The 20901-nt window shown below is 52.4% G+C and overlaps 1 protein-coding gene across 4 annotated transcripts in view; it reads right to left on the bottom strand.

Annotated features, from left to right (window-relative positions):
- Window positions 1–17718: 17718 nt before the first annotated feature.
- Tox2 (TOX high mobility group box family member 2) overlaps window positions 17719–20901 on the bottom strand; it is a 128106-nt gene continuing 124923 nt past the window's right edge. For 3 of the 4 annotated variants that reach the window (XM_046433717.2, XM_058575422.1, XM_058575423.1), the window contains exons 8-9: window positions 20327–20454; window positions 17719–18498 (exon numbers count right to left, since the gene is read on the bottom strand). In XM_046433717.2, the coding sequence (XP_046289673.1) occupies window positions 18432–18498; window positions 20327–20454 (195 nt within the window). In that variant the 3' untranslated portion in view covers window positions 17719–18431. Of the gene's footprint in view, window positions 18696–20326; window positions 20455–20901 lie in introns of all 4 variants that reach the window. The other variant, XM_046433718.2, reaches the window with a different exon arrangement.

Genomic DNA, 20901 nt, shown 5'->3' with positions numbered 1-20901 from the left:
AAGGAAAGGCGGGGGAAGCTGGGTCCTGCTGGTCTAGGTCCTCACATGCTCAGAAAGTTCCCGTAATGCTTCTTGAGGGGCGATGAGGGGCTTCAGTACTGGAGGAGCAATTCAGGGGCTATACACCTTGCACAGTGGAGTCTGTTTCTAAAGCAGACATCCAGGAGCAAGAGCCTGCCCTTAGAGGAGGAAGACCCTTGGATCCCAGTCCTGGCTCACTTTCTCCACTTCTCAGAGTCTCAGTTTTCTCATCTATAGAATGGGGGTAACAACACCGCCCACCTCCCTGGGTTATAGTGAGGCTTACATTCAGCGTTGACATTACGTATAACCCAGCTGTCGAGAGCAGCTGGGAGACAGGCGTCCTTATTGTCAGCAGGTCACAGCACAGTCACCATACCTGTCACACACCCTTTTGCATTTTGATGGAGGATCCCCAAACCCCAAAAAGGTGGAATCATCTTAGGCGCCAGCTACACAGTCCCAGCATGTCTCAGTCACAGGGGACCTCCATGCCATCTCCACAGAGGCTCAGAGGAGAGGAGACCTGCCCCAAGTCACACCAGCCTGTGGAGGGACATGGTTCTCTAGCTTGCTTGGGAACAAGTCCTGTCATTAAGCTGCTTTCTCAGTGGGTGGCCTCAGCAAGTGGGTAGCAGGATAGGGTCCCTCACCCACCGGCAGGCTCAGGCTCAATGACCGGGTCCTCAGGAGCCCTGGTTCTCTCCCAAGCACCTCCTCTGGCTTGGCTTGTGTCCCCGGCCTCCCTCCCTCTCTGCACCTTGGTTTCCCCTTATGCCAAAGAGACTCTGATCCCTGTTCACGGCCTTCTTCCCAGGAAGTGCAGGCGTGAGGATCAAAGGAGGTAGATTTGGGGTGGTGAAGACTGCTTAGAGCTTAGGGAGCGCGGGAGGGCTGTCTTAGAATGACCTGGGATGGCTGGCAAAGAAGGTGGCTTCCTGAGCCTGGGATTGGACCCCATCAGGTAAGGTTGGATGGAGTCAGGCTCCTCCAGTGGCTCAGGACCCAGCCTGGCTGGTACCTCCCCTTCCAGCCTCGGTCCCTGGAGGTTTAACCAGTCCCCTGCCATGTTACATTTAAGGTGTTCTATACCATGCTGGAACCACAGGGAAACCGTGGCATTGCTGGGACCTGTGATCACTGACCACTACCTTGGGGGAGGATTTGCCAGACTCTTCCAGGGCAAAGAAAGGGAAGGGTCTGGGAACTATGGGAGCCAGATGCAGGGTTTGCAGCAAGAAGGGGAAGTTCCATAATGTTTGATGGACCCACAGAGGATCTGGCTGTGCTGGGCGATGCAGGCCTAGAGAGGACCTTTAGAGGCCACAAGCCTGACAAAGCCACATGGAAACCCGCCTCTCCCTTATGTAACTCAATAAAAAACCCTAAAATCTAAAATGCAAAATTGAAGTTTGCCGAAACTAGAAGAGCTCAAAACTGTTCTCTTTGTGCCGATTTCTCTGTTGTCAGAGGTCAAACTCCCCTTTCTTGCCTCTCTCCGCTTCCCCTGCTGGATGGTTCTGTGGTCAGCTCTGGGCTGGGCCCTTTGCTTCCTTCATCTGGGGGCAGAATAGCAGCAGTGTGGCTCAGCACATGGGCTCTGAAGCCAGGTTGCTGGTTTGAATCCCGCCTCTGCCTCTTCCCAACTGCAATCTTCTTAGTGTTCTTTCCCAGGGTGATTATTACCATGTGAGTAACGTGCTTAGAACAAAGCCCAGCACCGTGTGAGCGCACAATCAATGTGCTCTGCTTGTTCACTTTGCAGTAGCTCCATAGTGTGGACATTAGCCCCTCCATTTTACAGATGAGGAAACTGAGGCTGGGAGAGCTGAAGTGATTGGTTCAGGTACTATGGTGAGGGACGGGCAGAGCTGGGACCAGAACCCAGAGCCTGTACTCTTCTCCACTGATCTCCTTCAGCAAGGAGGTGAGCGCAGCCAATCACTGCTAATAAACCAGCTGAGGGAAGACGGCCACTAGGGGCACTGCAGGGGACTCATGTACTGGACACCAGTGCACAAGATGATTCTGAGTTTTCCAAAGAAGATTTGGAAGGAAGGAGGTTTTGACGTGTTCTGTCCTCCAGGGGTTCATGTGTTGGAGGCCTGGTCCCAAATGGCAATGGTCAAGTTTGGGGACCTTTAGGAGGGAGGCCCGGGGAGGTCCATAGGTCATTGTGGGAGCCGCCCTTAGAAGGCAACAAGGTTGCCCTCGTGGGACCCTGACCTCTTATAAAATAAGATGTTGTGAGTGCACCCAACCTCAGAAGAGCTCTCTGGCTTCCTATGTAAGGACGCGACCTCTCCCCTCACACTCACTCCTCCATGTGCTTTTGCCAAAGAGCCACCTGACCAGAGGCCAAATCAATGAGGCTGCCTGATTTTTAGCCTCCAAAACTTCAAGCTACATAAACTCTTTATAAAGTTAGCTTGCTTTAAGCATTTCCTTATAATGATGAAAAATGGATGAATACAGGGTCCTCAAGAACTGTGAGCTATATAAATAGTTGTATTAATTCACAAAGTTTGGGCACAGCTTGAACGCTGCACAGCTTACTGATACACCTATACGTCTGATAGCTCCACCTATCACTGACCGATATTTACAGATTGACTTTACTCCTCGTTACTTGACCAGAAAACACTATCTGTGTGCAAGCCAGAGCCCCAGAGAGACAGGCTCCTTTTCAAAAACACAAATGACATCCGAAATCTGGAGGCAGCTCTGGGGGAGAGGAAGGGACAGCAGTGAAACAGAGTCGGGTCCATGTTGGGGAAGAGCTCAGGGGTCTCCGAGGGCAAGACCAGGAACCCAGAGTCCAGCGGCAGAACCGCTGTGCTGGGGAGGGAGTCACTCTCTCCACACAGCTGGGAGCGTACATCCCATCCTGGCTGAGCCAGCTGTGCCATTTCAGCTGGAGTGATGGCATCAAAACCGAGGCAGCAATTTGGAAAGCAGTATGGAGATTCCTGGGAAAGCTGGGAATGGAACCACCATTTGACCCAGCTATTGCCCTTCTCGGACTATTCCCTGAAGACCTTAAAAGAGCGTACTATAGGGATACTGCTACATCGATGTTCATAGCAGCACAATTCACAATAGCTAGACTGTGGAACCAACCTAGATGCCCTTCAATAGATGAATGGATAAAAAAATGTGGCATTTATACACCATAGAGTATTACGCAGCACTAAAAAATGACAAAATCATGGAATTTGCAGGGAAATGGATGGCACTAGAGCAGATTATGCTAAGTGAAGCTAGCCAATCCCTAAAAAACAAATGCCAAATGTCTTCTTTGATATAATGAGAGCAACTAAGAACAGAGCAGGGAGGAAGAGCAGGAGGAAATGATTAACATTAAACAGAGACATGAGGTGGGAGGGAAAGGGAGAGAAAAGGGAAATTGCATGGAAATGGAAGGAGATCCTCATTGTTATACAAAATTACATATAAGAGGTTGTGAGGGGAATGGGAAAATAAACAAGGAGAGAAATGAATTACAGTAGATGGGGTAGAGAGAGAAGATGGGAGGGGAGGGGAGGGGGATAGTAGAGGATAGGAAAGGTAGCAGAATACAGCAGTTACTAATATGGCATTATGTAAAAATGTGGATGTGTAACCGATGTGATTCTGCAATCTGTATTTGGGGTAAAAATGGGAGTTCATAACCCACTTGAATCTAATGTATGAAATATGAGATGTCAAGAGCTTTGTAAGGTTTTGAACAACCAATAATAATAAAAAAAAACCGAGGCAGCCCTTAAAGGGCTGTAGGTTGTGGACAGGGCACTGATGGCCACAGCTAGCCAGGCAGGGCCAGGGTGCAAATTAGAAAAGGCATCTCTTCTTCTGATAATTTAACTTTTAATTTAAAAAATTATTTTTGGTACTAGGAATAAAACCCAGGGACACTTTACAACTGAGTCACATCCCCAGCACTTTTTGTTTTGAGACAGTGTCTCAGTAAGTTGCATAGGGCCTCACTAAATTGCTGAGGCTGGCCTCAAAATTGCGATCCTCCTGCTTCAGCCTCCTAAGGTGCTAGATTGCCGTTGTGTGCCACCTTGCCGGGCTTCCTCCAGTAATTTCTAAGTCAGTATGTCATCACAGAGCCTGAACAGTCAAGGTCAGCCCTGGGGGACTGCTGGACCAAGGCAGGACATTCCCTCCAGGTGTTGGTGATGGTGGTCAGGGCTCTGGGGGAAGGAGAAGGTCAGGGGACGCTGTGGATGGGAGGGGAGGTTCTGGCACTAGGGCATAAACAGCAGTATCCAACCTAGGACCATTTCATAAATCAAACTTACTTTTATCATAGTTCACACCCATAAAAAGTAAAAATGACTGATGTGCACAACTTGAGGAGTGAATCTTTTAAAATGAGATGTATAAAAGGGAAGCTGGACATGAAAGAATACAGTATACAAGTCCATTTATACAAAGTTGCATCAATGTATGGCGATAAGTCAGAATGGCGGTTAGCAGGGGTTGGGGCGGGGAGGAGGGTGGAGTTCTGATGAAGAAGGGGCTCCAGGAACCTTCAGGGGTGATGAAAATGTCCTCTGTTGAGCCGAGTAGTGGCTACAGAGGTGTGGGTGTGAGAATCCATCAGTTAAAAAAAAAAAAGTCAAGCAAACCAAAAGCTGACCTTTAAAATCAGTGTCCAGAGATCTGTCGCTTGAAAGAAATCAGACAAGTGCCAAGCTGCCCTCCCCAGGCATGCTCAGCCGCACGCAGACAGGTGCCCGTGACCCTGGCAGCAGCATGCCATTCTGAGGTCACCGCATCAGGTTCAGACTTGGAAGTGGAGTGAACATGCTCCCCCAAGTATGTGGCATGGCTGGACCACCAGCATGGGTTTGGGTGAGGCCAGGGCTCTCTTGGTCTCCAGGACTCAGTCTCCATCACTCACAGGAGTTAATGTAGCTCTGCGATGTCACCTGTAGAGGTAGTGTCCTTTTTGCAGTGCTCAGCCTGGACACTTGCGCCATCTGCTTGATGGGTTCTTGTGCTGTCCATCAGAAGAATCAGATACGAGCACAACTGCCACTGAATCGGGACTCTCTGTTCTTACGTTCAAATACAAGGGAAGCAGCACCTGATGGACAGAAATCCAGGCTGACTCAAATGAAGGACGAAGGTGTACAGCTGTTCCTGGGTCTCTAGGGTAGGGAGGGTCCCAGTCTCTGGCGTTGGGTTCCAGTTGTGCCTGCACTCTTTCTCATCATGCTGTTTCATGCCACAGATGTCTCACTGCCATCTCAAGTCCCCCACCCTTGGGCGCGAATTTTACTATGCTAATAACATAAATGGAACTGTGGGTTACTCCAGTGACTCTTCTACGCCGGGCTCTTATTTTCTATCACCTGGAATTTGCTCCTCATGGTCTGGGAAAGTTCCTAATTGGGTTTGGAGCTGGGCAGATTGCTACCCTGCTTCAGGGGGTTTGATTTTAATGATCCTGTTTTTGGTGGTACCTCTGCTGACCTCAGAGTCCGAGAGGTCTGAGCTGACTCCCCACTTCTGGTCTCCGGGCGCGTTGTCTTAATTCTAAAGCCTTGGAGACCGGGCTGCTCTTTAATTCCTCGTTTTCTGGTGTCTGTGAACCTCATGAGCCTGAGATCTAGCTTGCCTGTGTCATTTCCCCTGCTGGGGAGATTTCACCACCTTTGCCTTAAGGACTCCCGTTTCTCGGGGGCCCCCTGACTACCTCTTATGTGCTCATGTGTTTGCTCTAGAAATTTTGACTCCCAAAACCACCAGGCAGATGGCCTGGTTTCAGACCGTGTCCCTACACTTGTTACCTGGTATGGGGAGGAGCTGCGTGGGGGTTTCAATGCTTCAGCTCAGATCCTCAGCAAATGTGACCAAGTACCCCGAGTCACAGGATCGCTCTGCACTTGATTCGAGTTGCAGCTTCTGACCTACCTGGGGCTCAGTTCATCAGGTGGGGAAGTTGACCTCAAAAGAAGGGTCCTGCAGATACCAAGTGAGCTGGAGGTGATCTGGAATCGATGCAAGGTCCCTTGGTGGCCCCCAGAGAACTTCCAGGTATCCCTGTGCTTCTGTGGTCTCCTCCCTGTGAACCTGGGCTCATCTTAGGACTTTTTTAACCTAGTGGTTCTCAACGCAGGGATGATCTTTGCCCTCTGGAGGCACTGGACAATCTCTATGGATGACACATCTTGGGGGTAGGATGGGAACACTGTCATCGATGGCTGGAGGTCTGCTAAACATGCCACCACACATCAAACGGCCACCTCTGACTCCTTCACACCAGAGAGGACTTAGCACCAGAGAGGACCTGCGTCCTCCTCCTACCTCCCCTGGCCACGCGAAGCCTCAGGACATCCTCATGTTCTTTCTCCAGGGGTTGAAGGAGCACCTAGCTGGAGGTCTCCCCTGAAGGCTGGTCAATCACATCTCTGGAGACCCAGGGACCTGAGTCTCTGCAACTGAGCCATGGCAATGCCAATCAGAAAAGGAAAAGACCAGGTCCCAGGACAAGTTCCCACAACTACCAGGAGCAGGGCCAGGCAGCAGATGGAAAAGACTCCAGACCTGGAGTCGAGAGCACTTCTATAAAACATAGGGAGGAAAAGGTGTCTACATCAAAGCTTCATTGACGACAGATAAGAGGGGCAGGTCGTGTGAAGCAGGGCAAGCTCTGGGCTGGGGCAGGCCATGAGGAGTGGCTTCGTGCTGCGGGCTCAGCGGTTGCATCAGAGCAAACAGGGCGCGGCCGCCTTTTTCTCCATGGACTTAGGTCATGGTTTCACATACATTCAGGACCGTGCAGTAGGGTCTGTGGGTTTCCCAGCAGCTGCTAACTGATTAACTTCCCCTCCCCACTCTCTAGCCTTTGTAGTTAAATTCAAGACAACTCAGGATTTTCCTTTACATCATGGGACTGGGGACCCCGACCCTTCAGAAGGCTTCTGGCTTCGGAAGCTCGCCAGGGGAGCCTCAGCAGCCTTCCCTGATCTCGTTTGTCGCTTCTGGTCAGCATCCAGCCTGTCTCTGGAAGCCTCTCCAGCCCCCAGAACCAGCTAGTTAGTCACACGGTCATTTGTCTGGTGAGGAGGTCAGTTGGTAGCTCTGGCTTTCACATGTGTGGTTAAAATGAATTGGCCAAATTGCATCTTCTGCTTTGGGAGACGGTTTGGCAGGGAAAGTGGACACCTACGTGGCGATTCAGGCTTTTCAATCCCACATCAAAATAACTGAAAATGTATGTCCAAGAAGACGAACAGGGAATGTTCACAGAAGCTTTAGACATCATTGCCCAAAACTAATAACACCCACATGACCATCAACAGGAAAATGGAAAACAAACCATGCTCTTCCCATGACGATGGCATCCTACTCAGGAATAGCAAGGAACAAGTTACGGATACGGGAAATGGGTGAATTTAAAAGCCATTATATTAGGTGAAAAAAAGCATATGTCTGCACAGGATCTACTATGCATCTAATTATATGTAATTCTAGGAAAAGCAAAATCAAGCTGAAAGTGATAGGAAACCAGAACAGTGGTTTCCCTGGGGCCGTGGGCCTGGGGATCAGCGGGAAGACGTGGGAGGGATATTCTGGGGCATTGGGCTATGGATTGTGCCTGGGATGGTGGTGACACTGCATTTGTCAAAACAAATCCATCTGTGTTTCTCAGAACTGGGCATGTTTGAATATGTAATTTTGACCTCAGTTGTTTTGTTTTCAATTTTTTTAAATAAAAAAAAATAGATCATTTTAAAAGCAAGAATTATTTGGTCAGGCCCCAGCTATTCCAAAGCAAAGGCTTGTCCACCAGCTAGTCATGACCAGTCACACACACAACTGGCTGCATTTATTAGGATGGGTCGGTGTCGGTGGAATGATTAATTTTTGTTCATTTTTGATTGGTCTGAGGGGGCTACTGGGATAGATCTTAGTCAATCAGAGAAATAGCTGCAGCCGCCTGGATTTGGGAGTGGAAGGGGTGCCTCTTTGTTGGACAAATACCAACCACAGAGAAGAGTTAGCCTTGGACTGCCTGCTTTCCACCCAGGCTCCCCCACTATCTAGCTCTGTGGCCCTGGGCAAATCACTCACCCTGGGGAGCCTCAGTGTTCTCACCTGTGAAATTCAGAAAATCATTTTACCTATTACACAGGGATGGCCAGATGAACAGGTGGGGTGATTGGTCTATAGTGCCCAGCCCAGGAGCCAACTGGAGGTAATGACAAGAATGTCCCCCATCCCCAGTGACCCCAGACCCTCCTATTTGGGGGGGAAATAGATGATGAATTCACCCTTTCTTGGTCTTTCAGGCATCCTTGTAGGGAACTTTCAATTTTTTTTTTTTTTTTTTTTTTTGAGACAGGGTTTGTCTACGTTGCCCAGACTGGCCTCAAACTTGTGATGGCCTCCTGTGTTATTTGGATTCCAGGCATTTTTAATTAAAAAGAGAAGCATGGATAGGGCAATCCAAAGGAATATCTTGCTCCACTGAAGATCCAGGTGCCTTCAGGAGCTCTATCTTTTAGGTCAGGGGCTCCAATCCAGAGTGACCCCTCTCTGCTATCTCCCAATAAATTAATAACAACTGGATGCCCACCTGATTCACCTGCTCAGCAGAGGAAGAGACGTTGGTAGTGAGGGACCAGGGGAATTCTGAGCCTGGGAACATGCTGGAGGCCTGCTAAGGTCATGTTAGGATCATAGCCAGTACTTATTAAGGGCTCACTGCGTGTCATGTGATATAATCCTGTCATGTTAAATTGTCAGTGCCACTTCATGGGCCCATAATCATTGGTAAGGGTGAATATGGAGGCTGATCATGGAGGTGTTGCTTGCTGGTGTCAGATCTAGATACAAACCCATAGTTTGACCTTGAAGGTTTATTGGGCTTCTAACCTGTTAGGCCAGCCACTCTGCCCTGCAGTTCTCACCTCTGACCACCAAGAGGTGCCACTGCTTCACACATGAGCGCTGTCATAAATTTGCACTAGAAGAGACAACTTCTTCAAAATCATTGTCACTACTTCCTCATTTCTCACAACAATAATAGCTACTATTCATTTAAGCGTTTGCATGCATGCCGGACCCTGCACCCTGTATGTCACACACTTTATTTCATATCTTCTCACTATAGTTCTAGGAGTTGAGACAGGACTGCATCACACAGATAAGAAGCTAAGGTTCAAAACCAGGTCTGAGTGTCTGTCTTCAAAGCCCACCCTTCACCAGACACTTGTGGGGGATCACAATGGAGATGCTCAGAGGCGGCATCTAGCTGGCCCGTGTGGGCTTTTGTCTGTTTGTGGTGAGGAGGGTGGTTTTGAGCACACTTTGTTCCTGTCACCTGCCCGGCCCTGATGACATTTGCATTTGCAACTCTACTTGTGCTGATAATAGTTTCCTGGTTCCATTTATACTAATGACATTTTGTGGACTGGAGTCAAAGGAGCTAAGGAAAATACCTGAGGGGAAGCTTGGAGGTATGGGAAGGCATGTGGGAAAGGTGACACAGGGGTAGGGATGTGGGCAAGTGGCCCACCTTGCACTGCCCACAGCTGACCTACCAGGGGATGCCGTTTCTGCTGTGGAAAGCATGCACAGCCCCTGACCAGATGCATGGATTCCCTGGGATGAGCAGTGGTGGGCTGGAGATGTGGCACATTCTATTTCACAGGATCCTCCCAGAAGAGGGACCCGGTGACTCTTTGCACCCATACAGAGCCTATCCATCCTGTTAAAATGAGGCTGTTAGAATAGGCTGAGTCCAAACTGCACGGTTTCCTTGTGGGAGGAAATTTGGACACACAGCCACCAGGGGTGTGTGCCCAGATGGATGACCAAGTGAGGACACGGTGAGAGGGTGTCATCTGCAAGCCGAGGAGAGAGACCTTAGAAGGAACCGACCCTGCTGGCACCATGATCTTGAACTTGCAGCCTCTGGAACTGAAAGGAAAGAAAGGAAATTCCTTTAGTTTAAGCCCCGAGAGTGTGGCATTTCCTGACGACAGCTCGAGTAGATGAATAATGCACTGTCTTCGTGAAAGATGGACTGGGCCGGGCGTCAGCAGGGCTGAGCTGGGAGTCTGGGTCCTAGAGCCAGCCTGAGGCAGGAAGATGCAGGGGCCTGGGCACCTCCCAAGCCCCCTTCTCCCCAGGGTGAGACAGGAGTCCACAGGGAGCAACTGATGCCTTTGGTTCCTCGAATGCTTACTCTTAGGGATGAGGACTATCGCTTCTTCATTGTCAAGAGCACACAGAAGCCAGACTCTTGGTTTCTAGGTTCTCAACTATGGTCTAGGAGTAAACTGAAGCATCTGGGCGGGAGACACGGTGTAGCACTCCCCCAGCCGGAGCAGCCATCGGAGGGGAAGAGGCTGCGTGTCCCTGTGAGCTTGAAGGCAGAGAGGACAGACAGGAAACCCAGAAGTTCCCAGAGACGGGGAAGAAAGCAACGTGCCAGGAAATAGGAAAGATATGGCCTTCGACACTTGGTGGCCACGCTGGAGCCTGGAGCACAGTGGAGCCGTCTGTGAGGGTCAAGACACTGCCCAGATAAGCCGGCCATTGGCACAGGGGTGGGAGGAGGCATTTGCAGAGCCCAGCACTGATTCCCTGCGCGCCCTTTCTTAGCACCGGAAGACGCCATCCACCACAACAAAGAAGCACAGCAAGAGAGAGGAAGAGATGGACCCCGAGAAGAGAAGACCCCTCACCGCAGAAGGCAGAGGACTTTGCTCAGTAACAATGAGGGAGGCTGGCAGGTGACAGCTGGGATAGCGGAGGGGAGACCTGCCCACCTTCCCCGATCGCTGACACGGCCACCCGTTCTGCTCACAGTCCTCGTGTTGCCCTTGACATTGCTACGACTTGAAGTCTTAAGTGTATTTCTTGGTTGATGTTTGTGTCTCCTGCTAAGAGCAGGTCCAAGGGGGTGGGGATCGGCCTGCTCTCTTCTTTATCCCTTTGTCTCGGCATTAAGTACAGCTATTATTAAACACCTGTTGAGTGAATGCCAACTAACTCCTGTCCATATTGAATGCCGTCCTCTGGGGGGGCAGCCTTCCTCCATGGCTCTCATGGCAGAAGGGCAAGCCCGGGGAAAGCCAGGGAACAGAGACGGACAGGTGGGTGGTGGGCGGGGGGGCTTTCTAGAGCAAGACCACAGGAGAGGGCAGAGGCACCTCCAACTCCCGTGTGCAGAGTAAAGCAGGCCAGACTCAGGGTTACAGCAGTCTCTGATGCTCCGCCCAGGTTCTTAAAAAAAACCTACGACATAATAGTCAACAAGCATTGGGTTGTTGACCCTCTGCACATACCATCCCTTGGCAATCCTAATGCCCATTTTGTGTGGTATGTAATAGTATCCCCGTTCTTCAGATGGGAACAGCAAGGCCTAGAGAAAGATAGGCAAACAGCATTGATTAAATTGTTCCATTTAGCTCGTCCCTTTCCCCCACTCGTTTAATTGTTAGGCTGAACTGTGGTTATGACCAATACAGGTTTTCACATGAAGGGAACCAATCTTCAAGCAGACGGTTTCCCAGGTGTCACAGCCAGGAAGTGAACCCACAGTCTGTGCCACAGTCTGGGCTTCTTCCCAGACACTGTGCAACCTCCATTGTGTTTAAAGCCTCTCTGGTCCTGCCCTGCTGGAATTCACAGTGAAAACTAAGCCATCCTGTCTAGAACCGTGCCCACAGCCCACCACCCTTGATTTCCTTCATTTAAAGGAGAGTGATCGTTCCTCAGGTCCACTTTACGGGGTAGAAATCATTTTGCAGAAATAAATATGTCCAACAATTCACCATGTTCTGTATAAACATTGATACTTTGGCTCAGGAGGCTGAGGCAGGAGGATTGGGAGTTCAAAGCTAGCCTCAGCAACTTAGGGAGGCCCTAAGCAACTCAGTGAGGTTCTGTCTCTAAATAAAATACAAAAAATAAAAAAAAAGGGCCGGGATGTGGCTCAGTGGTTAAGTGTCCCTGAGTTCAATCCCCAGTACCAAAAATACAAAACAAAACAAAACAAAAAAACCCCAAACAAACAAATCTTAATACTTAAAAAAATGATAAGCAGGTGGGACAAAATTCTTTCTCAAATGCTGCATGTCCCTAAGGTACATGGAGCCAAAGTCATTGCGTTGATATCTGAGGGGCAGCCAGTGTGTGTAGGACACTTTGGCTCTGCACCCAAGCATCCCCAGGCCTCCAAGTTCCCAACATCTCACCAAGGCCTCAAATCTGCTTCTCCCCATCGCCCTGCCTCCTCCCACTGTCCAGCCTAGTGTTTCCTGATCTTCCTGAGATGTGGGAGCCTGGTGGATGAGGACTTCGGGGTTGTGGGTAGAGGGCAGATCGGGGCTCCTGTGAGTCCAGGCCCAGAGCTCTGGTGCCCGAGAGCTCGGCCTCAGGGTCTTGTTTCCTGTGTGTGTAAGGAACTTGGGAAGGGAGGCAGTCGGGTTCCGACAGGTGACTCCTTAATTCTCAGCCCCGTGCAAATGATGTAACCTCCGGCAGGTACCCCACCTCTCTGGCCATGTGTGGCAGGAACCTTTGCCCTGGTGAGTGCCACCAACTTGCATTTCCCCCAGGTGCATTTTCTCTGGAAAATTCTATCTCCTCACCCTGCAGACTCACAACGACCACCAGAAAGTGGAAAGCAGGGACCTGTGAGCCTCCAGGCCTTGCTCCCCAGAACTTCCACATGATCCTCTGCTTACTCGCCACTGGCTGACTGGCCACTGGGGACCCAGCAGGGACTCCGAGGCCTGAGGGGTGGCAGAGCCACTAGGGAGCAGAACCCTGGTTCTGAGTTTCCTGGGGCTTTGGAAATGGACCGACCAGGAGCACCAGCACCGGGGTGAGCCAGGCGCAAACTTCTACCGAGGTGGAAGAACTGGTGCTGCCACGTGGCCTGGCCCCTCCTGTCCAGGGCACCACACCTGGAAAGGGCTTCTGTGTGGAGAGGACATGGTGGTAATGAGCATTGTGGGGAAACCATCTAAGGACCCAGGTTCATTGACTCACGGTGGCTACTATCCCTGAAGAAGAGACATGACGGCCACGTCCATCCACCTGTGACAGCGACACCCTCCTGCCCCGCCCACTGCACCCGCCTGACACTTTGAATCCTTGCCCTCCAGCCTCTGGTGGGCTCCCGGTTTGGGACAATTTGAGAAGCAGAGCCAATTAGTACCTGGCATGTAGAGTGATTTTTTTAAAAATCCCAGTTCTATGATAGCATGACAGAGCTTTTTCGCAAATGAATTCTTTCAAACTCTTAAGGGCTGAGAATCCCCTTGTTGACAGATGTGTGTGCGTGTGCTGTACACCAGTATGTACGGCTGTGTGGCTCATGTGTGGGCATGTGTGTGTGCACATGATGGACATGTTTGTGCAAGATGCACTTATGTGTCCTGTGGGTGGATGTGTAGGGCATGTGTGCACGTGGGATGTGTGTTTACAAATGTAGTGCAGGTGTGAACACAGTGTGCATGTGTATGACACATGTGCATGCAGCTACGTGTGTGGAACACATGCCTCCGTGAGCTACATACACATGTGTACTTGTGTGTGGTGTGTGTGTAATGTGCCCTTGGGTGGGTTTGATGTAAGTGTATTTGTGTGGTGTGTGCATTCATCTGTACATGCCTTGGGTGGTATCTGTGTTATCACACATGCACACCAACCACACCTGTGCACCAACACACACGTACATACAGACATGTACCTTGCACCCCCTGAACACACCGTGCACAGCCATGAACACCATGCACATGGAGAGGTACCCACCACACACGTATGCACACATGCTACTCACAAACACATGCATGCCACATGTATTCACCCCATCCCACACACGTGGGCACTTTACAAACCCCAGCCCCTCTCATGCTGTCCGCACATGCGCCATTTCACTCCACCTGTGCTGGGCGAGCTGGCAGGGCAGGCTGGGTGTGGGAGGGGGATGTCGAGGTGGTGTTTGGATAAGCATCGTGCATGAGCCTCACCTTCAACCTGGCGACAACCAGCTCTGCTCCAGATTACAGAGGTCCTCACGCAGCCACTGTGGGGGTTCCTTGTCTCCAATTCTTCCAGGAGAATCCTCCAACATTCTCCAGGAGCTGCAGTCGGAGTGCCAAATGCTCTGGGGGTCCTGGGAATGGGGAAGCCTGGCGTGCTGGAGTCAAGTGTCAACCCCAACCTTGATCCCAACCTGACCTCCACACTGACCTCCACACTGACCCCAACCACGACTGTAACATTAGCCCAACTCTAACCACTGATGGGGCACAGACCAGGTGTCACCTGCCCCAGGAAGCCTTCGAGACCCCGGCTGGATAGGGTGCCCCTCTTCTGCATCTCTTGGCTCCCTTTTGGCAAGGTCCCGTGGTATTTTTAAGTTTATATGTTTATGGTTTAGAAAATAAAGTTATAGTTTATAATTAATTAAATATTACTGTTTTCTTTCTTTTTTTATTGGTTGTTCAAAACATTACAGAGCTCTTGACATATCATATTTAATATTACTGTTTTCTTTCCCAACCTCCTCAATGACCTTCAGCTCCCAGGGGCAGACTCTGCCTGACTCCGCCTGGCCTCCCCAGGGCTCAGCCCCTCGGTTTCATGTTCTTGCTGAATGAACAAGTTGAATTTTTGCATCTTGGGCTCTGTCTGCAAATCCACTGAACATCTGTCTGTGCCTTTTTACCCCAGGTGTGCTCCCCGCTAGGACTTCCGGATGTCTGCGGGGGAGATGTGGGTGGAGGAGTTTGAGAGGGACCTAGGGGTGAAGGGTGGTGCTGGTTCCTGGACCAGCTCTGTGGACAATGGAGGGGGCTGCAGGCAGCAGTTGAAGGTTTTCACAATGTCGGGCCACTGCTCAAGGGTCCAGGCCATAGACTGGGCCTGGTGGATGGAGGGAACTGCAGCTGCAGGACTCTTGGGCCCATGGCAAGGCTGTGGGGTGCAGGCTTGGCAGATTCAGGCACAGAGACAGGGTGAGTGCATCCAGGGCAAAGACACCAGGGCTGCCTCTCTGGCTCCCTGGCGGAGGCCATCACTGCCGGATGAAATAGAAAGATGTGGATACCGATTGCCCTTGGGTGAGGCTTGGGTTGGTGTTCAGCGGCTGAAAGTCTTGCATTTGCAGTTGGGCCACAGCCAGTAAAAAAAATCAATGGAATGTCACTGAGGTGGCCCTTCTGTGCCCACAACCTCAGCTGTCAGCTGAGGTGCGTTTCCCTAGAGACGTGCAGAACCTGAGGGGGGATTCTGGCCAGGTGGTTTATTGAGTGGGGGCTTTCTGAGGGGTGTGGAGTGGTCAGAGCAGGCAGGAGTGAGCGAGGCCCATGGGCTGGAGATTTGCCCAGGCCTGATCTCCCGGGGAGATCTGGAACGCAGATGGGGCTTTTCCATGTTGGTCAACCAGCAGTGGGCAGCTCTGGGGGATGGGACCTAACCTCCCAAACAGGGGAATGACAGGGCAGGGTGGCAGCTGTGACTGAGAGCAGAGCAGCCACCACTCCCACGGTGGGGAATGGGATCTGGCCACTACAGGAGACCTGGGTGGGGCATAACCATGTCTGGAGACCAAACATATGTTCCCCCAAATTCATGTGTTGGAATCCTAAACCCAAAGTGATGGTATGTGGCAGCCGGTCCTTTGGAAGATGCTCAGGTCTTGAAGGTGGAGCCTTGATTATAGGGTTTCAGATCCTTTAAAAGAGACCCTAGAGGGCTCCCGTGGCTTTCTGCTATGGGAGGACATGGCAAGAAGACAGAGATCCGTGAACCAGGAAGGAGGCTCCCTCTGGACTCAGGAATGGCCAGCACCTTGATCTTGGATCTCCCAGCTCCACAGCTGTGAGAAAGACTCCTGGTGTTTATAAGCTGCCCAGCCTGTGGTGTTCTGTTACAGTAACCAATGGAAGAGGACAGTTGGTGTCCACTCCATGGCCTGTCACTCAGCCTTTTGCACCTGACCCACTGACTCTGTTCCCATTCTCTGGGGCCACACATCACACCCACGCCAGAGCCCCCTGATATCTGCGGGCAGCTGCTTAGACTCTGTGTGGGGGTTTTGGAGTAGCCTGGACAGTCAAGAGGCAGCTTGGGCAGTGGTCGCTTCCAGATGACCCTGAGCAGCTAGCGCGGTGGGTGATGGCATGGCAGGAGGGGCTCTCCCAGGAAGAAACCAATGACCTGTCATTCATTATTTCGGGCTGTCTGCGTGGATCTCAACAACGCTGTTCTCTCCATTGTGAAAGCGAGAGCGGAATATTAAACCACCCAAGCCGTCGCTGTGTTTCCGACAAGCTCCATGCAGGGGAGGAAATTGGAACCACATGAAATATTTACGCTCCATGTGGCGGAGCCGCTGCTGATGCGACAGGCAGCATGTTGTTTTGGTTTGTTTGGGGTTTGCTTTTTACCTTTTCCAAAGTGGATTACCGTATGTCTTCCAGTGAGGGCACTGCGCATGGTGAGACTGTCCCTCCGGGGCATCATCTGGAAGGAGGAGGCCACCATGATGGACAGGAAGAGGCCCTAAGAGCCCAACCTCTAGGTTGTGGGCCTGAGCCAGAGCAGGGAGCACCAGCTCCCACCTTGAGAGCCGTGTCACAGGGGGTGACAGCCTCAGCCTCCCAATCTGCACCCCCCAACCAGGCACGTGCTCTTCCCAGGCAGACTTAACCTAGTCACATCACTATTCCTTTTGGTTTTAAGGACTGCCCCACCTCCATGTCTGCTGGGAAACCTGGTTTAAGGGGTCCTTGGCCTTGGTGCTGCCTGCAGACAGTATTGAAGACCCCCACCCCCATTCCCACCACTCACCTCCATCACCTGCTCATGAGTGCCCTCCCCGGAGTGGACTGCACACCATAGCCCCACACCGTGGGTCCGCACTGTTATTGTCTCACTAATTTTCTCCCTAGGCGTTATGTTGGCTCGCACACCACACAATGAGTTCTATTTGAAGACTTTTTCTTTTCTTTTCCTTTCTTTGGTGGAAAAGAATCAAACCTAGGGCTTTATAGATGCGAGGAAAGCGCTCAATCCTGAGCTACAGCCCCAGCCCCATACTGAATTCTTATTTAAAAAACCTGATTATACGAGTGTTTCCTAAGAATGTACTTAAATGTGGGGTACTCTTTGGGGCAGCAGGAATTTGATGGACACTTTTCAGTTTCTGGAGGGGCAAGTTTTACATGGTAAGGCCTGTTTAGCTTCCCATGTAGCCGCACTGTTGGGTGTGGTATCCCCCACACAGCCAACACATATTCATCCAGCATTTATTATGTGCCGTGAACTGGGCTAAGTTTTGTATCTCCCTCCCATCATCCACATACAGAGCTGCTTTTCTCTTTCTTTTCTTTTTTTCTTTCTTGGTTACTAGGGATTGGATCCAAGGGTGTTTTAACCCGGAGCCACATCCCCAGCCCTTTTTTAATTTTGTGACAGGGTCTCACTAAGCTGCTGAGGCTGGCCTGGAACTTGCGATCCTCCTGCCTCAGTCTCCTGAGTCGATAGGACTGCAGGCATGTGTCCTCACGCCGGGCCCAATGAGCTGCTAAGGGGCAGATAGAACTTTTACCAGAGTCTCTCCTCATAGGGCTCATTCCTGGCCAAGCCACCACCGAATGCCACCTCACAGGGGGCCCAGCCTGGCTTAACAAAGTGCAAGAAGACACAGACTTATCTGCAACTTTTCAGAAGTTTTATTATAAAGAGAGTTTGAGAGAAGGACTGGGCACCAAGACAGACATTTGCCGGGCCAGGATACAGCTGCAAACGACGCCAAGAACCAAAACCAAAACCAAACCCCAAACCACGCACACGTTAGGATAAACTGCAACTTTGTTCTCAAGTTTTCTTCATAAATAGCTAGACAAAAAGAAATAAAATTGTTGCTGGCAATTTTAAATAGGTGGACATATGGTTTACAAAAAAATAAAGGGGAAATGCTTCCCGGTGGGGCTAGACGTTGTCCGGTTCTCGGGTGCGCATGGAGAGACCCTGTGCCAGCTGCTGTGTGCACGTCTCCCTCAAGAGAAAACTTAAAAACGATGCGCTAAGGGTCATATAAAACGCTTTGTACCTTAAAGGAAACTACTTTTCTTCCCCCACAAAATAATCTTACAGATGTCTTCAGCACAGTTCTAAAACACTTAGTTGACTACTTACACGGAGCCCACAGTTTGTGGGGCTCGGAATCTTTAGTTCACACTGGAAAACCTGCGCGTCTGTGGCTGGGCCGGCCCCTGGCTGCGCATCTTGGGGCGAGTTTCTGTTGGTCAGTGACCCCGGCAGGGTGGCCCAGTGAGCTTGGGCTGGGGCCAGACGTCCAGACAGAGGGGACTGTGTGCAGGGCGAGGAGCAGGGTCCGCGGTTACCCTGGAGCAAGCAGGTCAGCGGGCAGAAGGTTCCTGCAGGTTCTTCCGGCGGGCGCCGGGCAGCGGGCTGCCTCTGCAGAGTCTGGCGGGAGGTCGAGGAAGAGACTCAGCCCAGGGCAGAGGTGTGTCACTGCTATGCTGGCCGGTCACCCTGCCTCCTGCCACGGCCTCTCTGCTGTGGGCAGCCCTCCTGGCTCTGACATGCCCTTCCAGCCAGCCTCGGGGAGGGGAGGGAGGCGGGATTAGGTGAGGTAGAGCGATTTGTCCCTGGGGAGCAGGCTGTGGAGAGAGAGGGGCCATCAGAGCTGCTGGGCGCCCCCCTGGCGCTGTGACGCGGGCCAGGGAGCCCCAGGGCCCTGTGCTCTGGCCCTTCGCCCCTCACCCTGACCAGCTGCCCCTCTGAGGTCAAATTGGGGATGGCCAGGGTCCTCCTGGCTGTCCACCCAGTTGAACCAAAGGGCCCTCCTGGATCCTCCCCGGGGGTGCCATCCTCAGCTCCAGGAAGAGGGCAGCGTGCGTCTGCCCTTCAAGGAAGCCCATCCCAAGGTCCTCAGGGCTCTCATGGCAGGTTGTGACCACCATGTTTCATTTGTACACTTCCAAACAGAAGCACAGGCGGCAGGTGGTTTTTATGGATTTAGAATAGGGACCAACATCCGTGCTGGGCACAGGGTGGGCCCGAGGAAGGCTGGGACAGGGTCACATCCCTGAAGGACCTCCTGCCCCTGGCACCCTGACATTGGGGAAGGGAACTGCGGTGAGGGGAAGGGGCTGATGAGAGGCGGTCTAGGGGAAGGGCGTCCTTGTGCAGCGGGTCTGCCACCCATGCAGAAGCTGTCGTGGCGTGTGTGGGGTCACTAGTGCCCGGCAGTATCCTGTGTGGCAAGAGCGATGCAGGGCTGGGGAGGCTGCTGCCTGGTGGCAGAGCTGGCCACCCCTCTACTAAGCACTAGTGCCCCACCTTTCACAGCGTGGGGCTCTGCAGGACATCTGCCCAGGCCACAGTCCCCCAGGACCTAAGGATTCGCTTTTGCCCAGGGCACGGGGACCGGCTGGCAGGGTGGGGGCTGAAGCTCCCCATCCTGTCCCGTCTTTCCCTCTTGCTGGCTAAAACCAAGTCCTTCTGCCTTAGAGTTGGTGTGGCCTGGCTCCAAGGGGGCTTTCTGGAGCAGGGGCAGTTAGCGAGGTGGACCAGAGAGAGCCGGGTGGTTCTGGGGAGAGGATGCTGCTGCAGGGCTGGGGGGCTTCTAAGGTGGGGGCTTCGTGGGTTGGACAGTTGGCCCTTTCTCCCAGGGGACCACATCTAGCTCCTGCACACCCCGGCGTCCCCTTCTCTAGGGAATTGCCCATGGCGAAGAAGACCCGCCTTCCACGGGGGCCCCCTGGGGCCTGTGGGCAGCCCGTAGCCAATGGCTGACTGACAGGGGCTCTTGGTGGGACCTGCGTTGTGCCACCAATCCTGCTTCAGGGTTCCCATGGGATCAGGCCGTATGGAGTGTCCAGCTGAGGGCACGTCCTCGCAGGCCCCTTCCCCTGCCCCGTCTGGCCTTCCTCGCCCCCTTCTCCCACAAGCCCTCCAGGCATCTCCAAGGACCACCTTAGACTCTGCTTCTAGGGAGCCTGGCCTAAGGCACGGGGCCTACCTGGGAATGTCATATGGAAGATTTTTTGGAAAAAACAGGACAGAAGGAATAAAGGTGGCCTCGGTGTGCCCAGCGGGCCGGGGCGCCAGGCTGGCTGAGTGCGCTGGACTCCTGCTTTGCTCTGCACTACCTGTAGGCTCCAAGCATCCCCTGGGCAGGGCTGATGACACAGCTCCATGTTCTCCTGGGCCACTCCTCTGTCCCTGTTTCCATTCTCCCTGGGTGGGTGGACAAAGGCAGGACCCATGGAGGCTGATGGGGACTGACCTGCAGGTGCCGACGCCACACTCCCCGCTGGGGTAGCTGCTGTCCCAGTCCCCGCTGCTCGTGGAGTTGGATGGCCCAGGTGAGCGGGGTCCCGAGCCGCTGGGGAACTCAGAGATGTGCGGGAAGTCCTATGGGGGAAGGAGGGATGTGAGTGCAGAGAGGCCCAGGGGAGGCCTGACTCAGGAGGCCGGGGTGGTGCAGTCACCCTGTGTCTGAGGGCGTCCCCTCTGCAGAGACTCCTCCTGGGGCTCACAGGAGGTCCACTCTGCTCCCATGGAGCACCTTTGGAAAAGTACCTCTGTCTTAGCTGAACCAGGGGGTGACTTTCCTATCCTGAGCCTCAGCTTCCCAATCTGTCAATGCAGGGACCGGGCTGAGCGTGGGCCTCGGAACAGGCTCTGGGGCACTCAGTGGGGCTCAGGCCTCAAGGGCTTGCAGGGGAGCCAGGGGCTGGGCCGATCTGGCAGAAGCAGCGGTGGCTTCAGCCCCTCAGGCCAGAAAGCTCAAGTGGACGGAGGGTGAGAGGGGCCCTGGGAGAGCCGAGGGATCTAACTGGCAATGTTCACTGCAGCCCC

This window comes from Marmota monax, unplaced genomic scaffold (genome assembly GCF_021218885.2).
Source record: "Marmota monax isolate L192 unplaced genomic scaffold, Marmota_monax_Labrador192_F-V1.1 WCK01_AAM20220418_F8-fsc00014, whole genome shotgun sequence".
NCBI lineage: Eukaryota > Metazoa > Chordata > Mammalia > Rodentia > Sciuridae > Marmota > Marmota monax.
The sequence above is the reverse complement of the archived record's forward strand: the minus strand, read 5'-3'. Positions and strand labels throughout refer to the sequence as shown.